The sequence below is a fragment of the Nothobranchius furzeri genome, chromosome 2, assembly GCF_043380555.1.
Source record: "Nothobranchius furzeri strain GRZ-AD chromosome 2, NfurGRZ-RIMD1, whole genome shotgun sequence".
NCBI classification, from domain to species: domain Eukaryota; kingdom Metazoa; phylum Chordata; class Actinopteri; order Cyprinodontiformes; family Nothobranchiidae; genus Nothobranchius; species Nothobranchius furzeri.
Window position 1 is genome coordinate 8,111,612 of NC_091742.1, and position 12,657 is coordinate 8,124,268.

Below are 12,657 nucleotides of genomic sequence, written 5' to 3' on the forward strand. Positions count from 1 at the left end.
TTTTGGTATTCTGTTTTTCTTTTTTTCTTTTTCCTACAAGTGCCATAAAGCCACAATGCTTAAGACATGTTTTTTTTTACATATTTGAAAATAAATGTGGTACTGTCACTTTAACAGAACTGTGTTATTTTCTTTATAAAATATGTTCAACGAATATAAACTAGAGAATCTAATTGTTTAGTTATTCTTACCGTATCGAATCGTTAAAAATCGAATCGAACCGTTTCGAATCGGTCTGTAATAAAAGGATATCGTTTTTGAATTGAATCGTAACCTGTGCATCTAGATTCATATTGAATCGTTTTTCACAGAGAGATGTGCATCCCTAACGGTTATATCCTCATGCTGAAGTTTTTTTGACCTCAGCAGGTGAATAGTACACAGGTTTGATCATGTTTATTCCTCCCAAATCTTAATGAGTTTGTAAAATTCTTAAAGATTTCCTGGAATGGAGAAATATGCGCAACCTCCCACAGGTGTCGAGGCAGCAGTTGTGATGGGACTATTCTGCGTTGGTCAAACGTTGCTCCTAATGTCCAAATCAAACTAAATCCACAGTTTCTGTTTGGATTCATTCAGATTATAAATGTAATAGCATTGAATACTGACTTTTGTTCAAACTCTGAAGGCAGAATTGGACAAAAATTCTAACATCTATTGTGACGTTCAATTATTAATTTGTGAGACTCCGAAAACCTGATTTTTCAAACATGCATGCTAAACAGCATGCATGTTTAATCAAATAGAGTTCAAATAATTACTAATGAGGTCATCTGATTTTTTTCAAACCACATGAAGGCCAATTGGTGCCTCATATAGGGTGCCATTTGTAAAGTCAAACAGTCATAATTTAGCAGCAGTATGTTGGGCTATTCAGCGCATCATAAGAGAATAAAAAATTGGAGTCAATTTTTCTAAGTCATATTTTCACCATGTAATTCATACAAATTCAAAAGTTAAAGTTCCCAATTCAATATTTCATTAGCAAGCTGAATATTTATTTTTGGTCAGACCTAAATATTTAGTTTGTAAAATAAATATTACGTTTTTTTAAATAAATAACTAATTTATTAAAAAATATTTAATTTATTAAATAACATTTTTGTTTACAAACTAAATATTTAGCCCCTAATTAAATACTTAGGTCCAAATAAAATATTTAAATATTTATTTTCCTAAATAAATATTTAGATCCCAGCTAAATATTTATTTAGGAGCTAAATATTTAGTTAGCGAAATCAATATTTGGATTTAGCACCAAAATAAATATTTAGCTGGGATCTAAATATTTGTTAACTAAATATTTTTGCTCTAAATCAAATATTCAGCTTGCTAACTAAATATTTAGTTGGTAACTTTAACATTAATAAATGTATGAATGATGTGGTGAAAATATGACTTTAAAAAAAGATTGCATGTTATTTTATCTCATGATAGGCTAAATAACCCAAAATGCTGCTGTTAAATTATGACTGATTGTTCAAATGGCCCCCCATACTCTAATGCTGGTTTATTTTTGCATTATCCAAAGTAAATAATGCAGGTTTCTGTTTTAATTCACCTTGAAGTTTTGACTGAAACTTCACAACACACACACACACACACACACACAGATGAGTGTATTATGGAGCATGGCACAGCCTGTTCTTCAGGCTCTGAGGACATCATTCATCAAATCCAGAATTGGCGGCTTTAACCTGCACACTGTTGTCCTCCTGTTGGATGTATGCTCTGCACATGATTTATCATGTCATGTCTGTTATTTGCATTTAGTGACATTCCAACAAATTATTGAAGGAATAAATATTAAATACGTGTCATCACCTTCTTGACAAACCCCCTCCTCCCGTTGAGCTTGATGAATGGGTCATGTTCCTCGTCTTGTTTGGTGAAAACAAATAATTCCTCGTAATCAATGGAAATTTAATTGAGTGACAGAGCGCTGAAGCCCTTGGAGCTGCATCGTACCGCTCTTTGATGTATTTTCAAAGCCTCTTTTTTGTGTTATTTTTTTCATCCCAGCCTAATTAATCAGTGCCACGGAGGTTTCAAATGTGTGTATTGTTGTGCAGTGTTTACGTAAGAAGCACACACACCCAGAGGGAGGAGGTTTATGCTCGGAGATGTCATCTTGGAGGCAAAATATCAAGAAAGATGATATAAAAACAAAGGTTGGTGTGGACTAATAGTGAAGCGTATGATAAAGTTATGGTTTCTCACAAAAATGCATCTTAAAGAAAAGCAGGTAAAATCTTGTTTCAATCCTCATCAGCATATTATGCAAGGAAAAACAGAAATTACAGCATATGATGAGATTTGGGTCAATGAGTGACTTATTTATGCATGAATCTGACATTATTATGCCATTCAAACAGCTGAGGTCCAGGTTTAATCTAGATACTCAGAAGCTTTTTGGACCACACCCATTAATCTTTTTCATAGGAAATGTCAACTAAGGATGGCTCAAGGAAAGGAACAATATCAGATTTTTATTATTGAGTGCTGAAACAGAATAACATCTTGGTGAGAGGATTCTGGGCAAGAAATGACCGTAAACTGATGAATCCGATGCAAATTGTTAATGCAGAAGTAGGTCCATCCAGTAAAATTGAATAGCCAGATATGTGTGTGAAATATACAGTCCACAAAAGGAAAAGTTTATCACTATATGTAAGAAAACTAAAGAACTTTGGGAAGAAGTGAGAATGGTCTTTTTTTTAGATTATTTGTATGCAAAAATTACTGAACTCCAATCTTTAAAGGCATTCCATGCAACCTTTTCAAACATTTTATATCAATGAATGTCACTAAACGTTACTCAGACCCCCAATGCCTCTGAGGCCAGAATACCACATTGCAATGTGAGAGTTGCCGGTCCGGTCCCTGTTGGACTTAATATGCATGTTTTGGATCGTGAACACAGCTGATTAGTTTGATTTAGTGATGACCCTCTCCTGTAGAAACTAATAAAGGCAGAGGAGACATTTCAGCTGTTAGATTAAGATGTTAAAAAGACGAATGCACAGCAAGGAGATCATATTCACTTTTGCTTTCACTAACAGACTCTAGAGGGTGCTAAAAGCAAGGCAAACTGCTTGGTGTTGCTTTGAACTCACAGGATTTTACCCAGACGGTAATCAATGGATAAGACTTTTGTTGCAGATTTACTTTTGAGGACATTTGAGGACATATGAACACCGTTCTTCACTTACGTTAAGAAAATGACATTTTAAAACCATCACATTTAATGATTTTATTGTTGGTCTCACTGAAAAAGCTGCAGTTCTAAGGTTCCCTCGTTTATTCCATTTTCTCTCCTGGTTGGATTATATCTCCTGAGAGGTATCTTTTGTTATGTCACTGTAGTTCAAATATATTTTTGTTTTAAATATACTGCTAACTTTAGTTGAATAGAAGTATTATGGTTGCCTGGTAAAAATTTAATAAATATCTTTTTTGGGGGAAAAACATGAGTCGGTTTAGGATCCGCACTACTAAAAATGAGACTTAGGAAATATCAGACATTTAACTGAGGGCTAATCAGCATTCAATGATGTGCGTTAAACAGTTCAATATGTTGCAAAATAAGACCATATCAAAATGGCTCTTGCTATCATGAAGGAATATTTTTCCTTCATTTCTAGCATACAGACGTTAGCTCATGTGAGCTGCTGCAGATTCAGCTTCTGTAATAAGAAGCTGCAGCGAGAAAGGGATTTAAAATTTGAATATGGTGCACTTGTGTGATTTTAAAGCCTCCATTTTTGTTTATCTGCACAAATAAGTTATTTAAAAACTTCAAATTGCTTTCAGGTTTATGCATAATTTTAAACAGGTCCTGTTTTTTTCTGATAATTATAGAAATTACGAGAGTCAGCCTAGGGGACGAAAGAAAATCAATTACCTTTCTTAGTGCACATACAAAGAAATGAGGAATTTTAACTAATTTTAAGGAGGATTGCAGTTTTCTTGCAACTGAAATTGTTCAATTGCAAATATGTCTATTTTATTTCACATTTTCTCTATGAAATACATAAAAGTTACTTGTTTTTGCCTAGTCTTCAGAAAACAAGCTAAACAAGCTTGCCAGTGATCATAAACTCTCTATATAAATAGAGCAAATGACAAATCTCCTATGTGCCAGGACAAGTCATGGAGATAGTCTGCCTCATGATAACATGTGGGAGAGCAGGAGAGACTCTGGTAAGATGAGTTTGTCATGTTGGACCTCTTTTACTCCCTTACGCCAGGCGAGAGCTGTTCGCCTTGTCGCCTCCAGCTCCAGCGTCTGCTGCTGACGAGTCCCGCTGTCACTCCGGTCGTCACCATGTCACGAGAAGCTGCTCTCCACTGCAAACGGCTCATGACAGGCATTCAGCTTCTTCTCTGTGCTCACCTGGAGAAATTTTCCTGCTCACTCCAAAATTTATAATCTTTAAAATCACAAGCAATTCTTCCATGTGCAAAACCAACTTTATCCTGTAATAAAATAGTTTAATTCAGATTTGTGACTTCAAGTGCACGCTAGCTCTCCTCTACCAGCAACGTGTAAAATATTAGGTTTAATGAAAAGAAACACATTTTGAGAATAATACCTTTTTTGATGCATTGCTGGAGGCAAGAGGAATAAATGCATGCAAAAAGATCTACAAAACCAGCAGAGAGGCGTTTCAAATTGAACCTCCTCAAATGAAAGTAATATTGAAAATTATTTTCAGAAAGTTGGGATTTCAATATATATTCATAAAAAGAACACATCGATATTCACAGACCAGAGGTGCAGCGTGAAGGAACAGACTTACTAGAGACTTATGCATTTTAAATTAGATGTGTCTGCAGGAGAAAAGGCAAACTACTTAGTTATAATAAGAGCTGAAGGTGGATGACTGAATGACGTTGGAAAATCTGCATCCAACCATCCATCCATCTAGAGAATGGTACCCAGAGCGAGGTGCACTTGAATTTGCTGCAACTGAAAATAAAATCTAAAAACATAACTTTTGCCTCAATTAAAACACAAATTGAAGATGTTTTATTTAGTGTGTATTGAATCTGTTTATTATATGAAGCCTAAATTCTTTAGAGAACAGACCAAAGAATCATTTATTGAGTGTAAATATGAGTTTTTACAAAGTTTAGAGTGAATCTAAATGAGTGAATCTTTAATGATATTAAATAAGTAAGCTGATGACACAGTTTATAGTCATGTAGCTTGTTTGGAAAATTATCCACAATAGATTTAAAAAACATGCATTTTGTGTAATAATTTGCAAATTACTGCACATTTTTATGAGAACTAAAAAAATCATTTAGGATAAGAAATAAAATATTTGCAAAATGAACTTTAAAAAGATATTTTCATTTGCCCTCTTAATTGAAGTATCTCGCTGGGGTGCAGCAATTGGTGCCGAAACCCAAACCACATTTGTGAGAGGTTTACAGAAAGCCTTGAAACAATCAAGAGGGTTCTTAATTTTAATGAATTATGAGTTAGTTCAAAAATGTTCTTTTCTCAAAGTATGAAAAATGTGAGACATCTTTGAGGAAAGTTGGTGTCCAAAGTGACTAAAAACGTACATAAATGGTTGAAATACAACTTAAAGGTAAACACACTTTAAATTTGTATAAATTCACATCATGTTAAAGAAATTTTTAGTAGTTGATGAAGAGTCATTTCAGAGCGTTTAGAGGGATTCATGCTGGAATTATGACTGTAGCCAGAGGCAATCTTTCAGGTAATAAAAAGACTCCATTATGGGCTCGACACACGGGAGGCGACATCGCCTCTCCTCCATTCATTTTCAATGAGACATGCGCGACAAAGCGATAATCGCGGGTCTCCCTCCTACCAAGCGAAACGCGAAAAACGTGCGTGTGAAATTTTGCGCTCGTGCACGTGTCGTGCACAGGCGACCCAGCGACGCGATCCCAGAAAGTTGAAACATTTTCAACTTTTCATCGCTGTCACTCGGACGAGGACCAATCAACAGAGGTTTCATTCACTGACCAATGAGCGGACAGGATGCTCCGTACATCTCCGAGCAAACATGGAGGAGAAGTTGATTATTATTATGTTTTATATAGTAAAATCAGAAGTAAGATTTCACATAACTCTAGCAGCACCTTTTGAAACATCATATCTGCCACCTTTTAAACTCTGAACCGCTTAAATAACCTTAATTCCCTCCACCCTGACACAGCCAATCAAAACAACGGAAGTTTCGATTTCGCCATGGAACAGAACGCGTAGACGGCTTTGCCGCTGCCGCGGGTCGCCTCCCGTGTGTCAGGTAATAAAAGCGACGGCGACAAATTTCGCTGATCGTGGTCGTTTGTCGCCTCCCGTGTGTCGAGCCCATTAATCGCTTCTCTGTTTGTAAAATATGAGGCGAGAGAAAGAGATTATAAACATGTAAAGTGAAGCAAAATGTCTCAGCTTGGTGAATAGATTAGATTATTTTTACTTCCACAGAGGTAAACCAGTTTTCAGGGCCCCTGATTTGGCTGAATGAAAAGGCCGATGGCTCAAACGCAAAGATCAGTGAGACAATATTCAATTCAATTCAATTAAACTTTATTATCGGACTCAAGGTCCGCATTAAAAAAGAGACATAAAAACGATACAAAAGATTTGAAAAGACACGCATACCAGTGTCTCCACATGGATGACTGGTAATGCACTGCACTAAAATGGGGGTCAACCAGCATCTGCACAAGTCTGTTTTTAGAGTTCTTCAATCGCAAGATAAACCTGTACATCAAATTCCTCATTATGGCTTGGAAGGTCCTGACATAATCATTACAAAATAAAAGACTTGCACTACAGGACTGAGGCTTCCCTAGCAGAGTCCTAAATGCATCGTTGAAGCTTATGCAAGCTGGCTTTCCTATACTTACACCACAAAGGTGCAGTATACAACGGTGTGCAGTAGGTTCTAAAAAGGTGGATAAAAACCAAAGCTCTAAGAATTTAATCAACTTTCCAGTAATTATATATGATATAAAGTTTTATTCATGATTTTATTATTTTCTTGAAACAGGTCCACGTGTGAGGGGCGTGTCGGCCCGCATCCAAACATTTATCTCCTGTAATCACACAACACAGAGCCACAGAGCTCAGATGTATCAGTGATAAATGACTGGACGATTTCACAAAGATCTGTTTTTTTATGATTTTATTTTCTCTTGTCTAAGCTGTGTCACCGTATAAAAGTCAGGAGTGTGCTCAAAGCACCTTTCTGTTAGATTCTTAATCTGTAAATTCAAAAAGAGCCATTTCTTTAGAATAAAAAAATGAGGATGGATGGATTGGCCCTTTTTGGTGTCCCGTTTATTTGATTCGGAAAAATGTTGAGTCTTAATTAGGTGCAAATGCACTCATTAGCCGAAGCCACTCTGCAGAGACCAGTGGATGCTAATGAATTATTCAAAACCTGTCTTCCATACACGACATCAATACTTAGCGCTTCCTGCCTCCACGCTGCTATGCATTCTCATTTCCAATTGCATTCTGCCACTGTGAAATGAAGAGTATTTGAGTTTATCAGATGGGCCACTCAGAGAATACAAATCACTCAGATCTTTCATGTTCAGGTCAGAATATCTCTCCAGCCTTCTCTTCTCAGACCACTGTCATCTGCAGACTGGATTTAATTAGTTATGCCCCAGTAACTCAGCTTCTCCCATTTTTCTCCAGGATATGGCCATGCAGCCCCCAGCACAGATGGAGGGAAGGTTTTCTGCATGCTCTATGCTCTCCTGGGCATCCCGCTCACTTTGGTGATGTTCCAGAGTGTAGGTGAGCGCATCAACACTTTTGTCAGGTACCTCCTTCACCGCCTGAAGAGGTGCCTTGGAATGAGGCACACTGAGGTTTCCATGGCCAACATGGTGACCATTGGTTTTATATCCTGCATGAGCACACTGTGTGTGGGGGCACTGGCCTTCTCCCACTTTGAAAAATGGACTTTCTTTCATGCGTACTACTACTGCTTCATCACCCTCACCACCATTGGCTTTGGGGACTATGTGGCTCTGCAGAAAGATCAAGCTCTGCAGACCAAGCCAGATTATGTGGCCTTCAGCTTCATCTACATCCTGACGGGCCTGGCGGTGATAGGAGCCTTTCTCAACCTAGCAGTGCTGAGATTTATGACCATGAATGCCGAGGACGAGAAGCGGGACGCCGAGCAGAGGGCTCTTCTCGCCCACAATGGACAGGCAGGTGGGCACATCAACTGCTCTGTAGACCCAGCCTCCCCCTCCTTCACGCCGCCCGGCTGCGGCGGAGGGAGCTCGGTGGGAGGGAGCGGTGGGGGAGCCGCGAGCCGGGGCCTGCGCAACGTTTATGCCGAGGTGCTCCACTTCCAGTCCATGTGCTCGTGTCTTTGGTACAAGAGCAGAGAGAAGCTGCAGTACTCTATACCCATGATCATCCCACGTGACCTCTCCACCTCAGACACCTACATGGAGCAGGGGGAGGCTTTTTCCAACCCTCTCCACTCTAATGGCTGCATATGCAGCATGCACCACTCGGGCATCAGCTCGGTGTCCACTGGCTTACACAGCATTAACACCTACAGGAGACTCAATAAACGCAGAAGCTCCATCTAACAACCAGAGGGACTTTAGTTCAATAAAGGAGGACCTTCTTATTCTGGTGTAAGGAACAATGGATGTCAGTTTCAATGCTGAAGAGATTCAACACCCCAACCGTTAGCTAAATCCTACAGCTCCAGACTTTTCTGTTCTTTTCTTTTCAAAGCAAAACCCATTCAGCACCAACACTGTTCTTGTAGCCTCAGAAATCATGCTAACGGCTGTCTAAAGAGCATTTGCTCTTAGCAATATCTTTATTTTGAACTCAGCATTTAGAAAAAACCCCAGTAAGAAAACAGAAACGATCACTGTAAGACATGTTTTTAAAGACTGATTGGAGTGTTTTAACGGTTTTTGTCCTGTCAATGGAATAGGTCAGATTTTTTAAAACTGAGGTTCTGCAGAAAGCGTTATAATTGGCTTAGAGAAATACTTTAATTCTGACTAGATTAACAAGGAAACGCAGGATGGTTGCTGTTTTAAACAACTCTTTTAAAATATCATAGTAGCTCATGAGAACAATTTTATTAACCTTTCAGATTCCGAGCAGCTTCACATCACAATCATTTGATCATAAATGCTAACATCTTCCTGCTGGAAGTGCTCCAGCTACACTGGAAGTGCTAAAGCTCGCTGCTACTGTTTGTGCTGCAAATATCCATTGAGTTCTATGTAAATAATCACATGCAACACTGATGGCAATGCATTGATGTATAAATCAGTATTTGCATGAACTGCTATGAAATGTTTGAAGCTTTTATTTTGAAATCGCTGCAAATCTACTTTCGTCTTTTGCCTCACTTAAAAAAATCTGACCTATTGTTTTAGGAAAGAATGTAGAAACTTAGTCCCATATTTTCATAAAAAACTTTTCAAAATGAATCTTTAATTGCTTGTAGCATACTTGAATGAGTGAAATTTTAATCTGTATGTATCTTTGAATGGGTCATTTTAAGCTGTTATTGATGAAAAGCCTATTTTTTTCAGTGAAAGTCTCCCAAAAAAGCATCTATGTATCTTTTCTGCATCTGTTTTAGGTCTAAGCCAAACTTTCTGATATGCGTTACATTTTTTCACAGTTCTGATGAAGAATATTAGTTTTCCTGACCTGAACAGTTGCACGTTTTGATCTGACGAGGATCGGATCTGCAAGTGTCTTCAAGGCCTCCTCGCCACCCTTTCAGACCTCATTACAAATAGCTATGAATTTATTTTTCATAGTATTCTTTTGTGCATTAATCTGTTTCATGTAAATCATATAACTCAACTATAATCTGAGAGTTTAAATGGGAGCGTGTGTGCTCATGTGTATTGTAGAAAGGCATATCGTATTCACTGCTGCACCTTAGAGGACTGTCGTGCTTTCAGACACTGGGACTCAGTGCACAAAGTTGTTTTACTTTATTTTGTAAAGGAATCACTGATCTGTTGTGTAAAAGATGAACCCAAAATGATTCTCATTTGTGTTAGAAGTCACAAGTGTTTGACTTGAAGGCCGTGTTGTTGATGTAGAAGTTACAGTTCACCTAACCATTAAAACAGCCTCAGATTTTGCACGTCTTGCACTTACGTACGAGGAGAAAGGGGGTCGTTGCATTGACCCCATCAAAACACACTTGACTCAGCCAACTGAGGTCTTTATGCAGTGTCTGTTTTATTATCTTTTGGAGGAATTTACATTTTCTCTTAATCAATTGTATTTTTGTTGTTTATCTTTCAATCCAGTTTATTTGAATTTATTTTGAATGTTGATGATGCCTGCTGTTCAGTGTGTCTCATAACTGAACCGTTCTATGTGATCATGCATTTACATGTTTCTTTGACTATATTAAAATATTATTTCATGTGAAACAAATGTTAACTGAGTGTTGATTTCTAAAGTTTCATCCGCTAACTTGGATGCTTCATCAGAATCTGAGCCCTACATCAAAACTTTGGAGAAAATGCAACTAACGGAAATAAATATAATAATGGCAAAGTGCCAACTCAGCTAATAATTACTTGATATTTTTTATTTCATGAGGGTTAAAAGTAACTCAATTTACTTATGCTTTAATTCTTGGATGCAAACTGTATTGTATTTTAATTCAAATTGTAATGTCCAGTAATGGTCAGTTTTTATGTACAGTTTGACCCTTCAATATCTGGTCGACATGGAAACACGAGTTTGCATGTGTTTCCTTTAATCTACCGGATCCTGCATCCCATCAGCTGGCTCAGAGTCTTTCTGCAGCTCTGAACACATGATAACGTATTGTCAACAATCACGTTCCCTCCTCAAGGCCCAAGCTTCCCTTATCATTCTACAGGACTCTTCATGCCTCTGAATAAAGTGAACACTCTCAGCTCGGATTAGCTGCTTAATCAAAGAATGAACTCTTAAATATAATGTGAACATTTAAAACTTATAGGTTAATTAATCATTAAAGAATTATTTGGTTGATGAACAAATGTTATATGAACGCTAAATGAAATGTTTTGATTAATCTGTGAAATTGATTTATATATGGATCAGTAATGTTTTGATACGACAAGGCCATCATCATCTACACTCACACAAGGTTCATCAATGACAAAGTAAAGTTAAGTCAAACACGTGACACATAGATACTTTCTTACCCACAAATCAGAACATCTGTATCTGAAAGACGGTGTGTGCTTCTGAGATTCTTGGTAATATCCCTTAAAGGAGACATAACACGCTTTTAAGTTATTCCTTTTTACATCTAAATCCTTCAGTTGGGGTCTAAATACAGTCGAGCTGCAGTTATTTGGTCTGATTTCCTCATTATTGTTGCTCTACAGACCCTCATCTACCCCTGTTCTGAGGAGAGTCTTGAGAACGAGAACTAACCTCACTTCACTCAGAGATTGTTCTTTAAAACTCTATTAAATCCACTGTGTTGACGCACTTTAATGACTTTGTCACGCTGCATTTTAGCTGATATGGGACTTTATTTACTGGATGCTAAGATTACATCACACTCACGTAGAATAACACACAGGCTCTCTGCTGTTACAATCAGTGGAAGGTTATCATCTGGTGTAAAAGAAGGCGTTGATCAGAAATCCCAGATCACGTTTTATTCCACGAAAATCAGCCAAATCCACATTAATCTGGGTGCTAACTTTACTAGCATACTGTGCTAGCGATAGCAAGTCGGATGCTAACACTTTAGTGCTGCTAATGCCCGAAAATCTAAAGTAAAGTTTGTCGACATTTTAGAGTTATTTGAAGCTTACCGCTCTGCTGCTGTGTCCCGTTGCTGCCACATTCAGATGGAAATGACTCCTTCTAGATAGATGAAGCCCTCAGTACTTACTTGCCTGGGAGACACGAACGAACGCGCGCGCGCACACACACGCACACACACACACACACAGAAACACACTACGTTTTTCTTCTTCTTTTTTTTTTTAGCAGTTGTGTCATCAGCTCCTGGGTTTTAAATAATGCCACACCACCCTTCCTTAAAACGAGGAACAGTTTTGAGCTGTGTGTGGCTAAAATAACCAGACATTCTACATTTTTCCAACAGGACTACAAAAAATCTTAGTGAGAAGAAAAAATGGCGGATTGGCTCTGTGTTTAGCCAGGGCCATGACCATATTTGGTAGTTATCCTGACGAAATAAATTACTGATGTAATAGATCATTTGAAAAACTGAACGGGTGGACAAATATGCCCAAAACTTAATTATTAAATATCTAAATAGCAACTCCAGTGAATAATATGTCTTTTTGCTCACTTAGACACTTAAAATGTGAAACACACTGTGTTAATGGATAAAAAAGTGGGTTTTTCATGTTATGTCTCCTTTAACGTGGCACGCTCTGATTTGTTAAGAAATTAAGATGAGAATATAAAAACAGAACTCACTTCACGGTGAGTCAGTGTTCCAGTTGGAGAATGTTCTAGTTCTTCAGAGTTCTAGAGGAAGCTACGGAAATGGCCGTCCGTAGTGAAGTCTCTTTAACTAAGAAGCAATCTTGACACGCCATCAAGGTTGTTGTTGTTGCAAAGCTGACACAGCAAACGGTTCCTGCAGAACAAGCTGA

At 37.8% G+C, this 12,657-nt stretch overlaps 1 protein-coding gene across 1 annotated transcript in view; it reads left to right on the forward strand.

Moving 5' to 3' along the window:
• The window catches only part of kcnk3a (potassium channel, subfamily K, member 3a), a 46,988-nt gene extending 36,535 nt beyond the window's left edge, over window positions 1-10,453 (forward strand). The window contains exon 2 of the mRNA XM_015947464.3: window positions 7,697-10,453. Within this exon, the coding sequence (XP_015802950.3) occupies window positions 7,697-8,613 (917 nt within the window). The 3' untranslated portion in view covers window positions 8,614-10,453. The remainder of the gene's footprint in view (window positions 1-7,696) is intronic.
• Window positions 10,454-12,657: the final 2,204 nt, after the last annotated feature.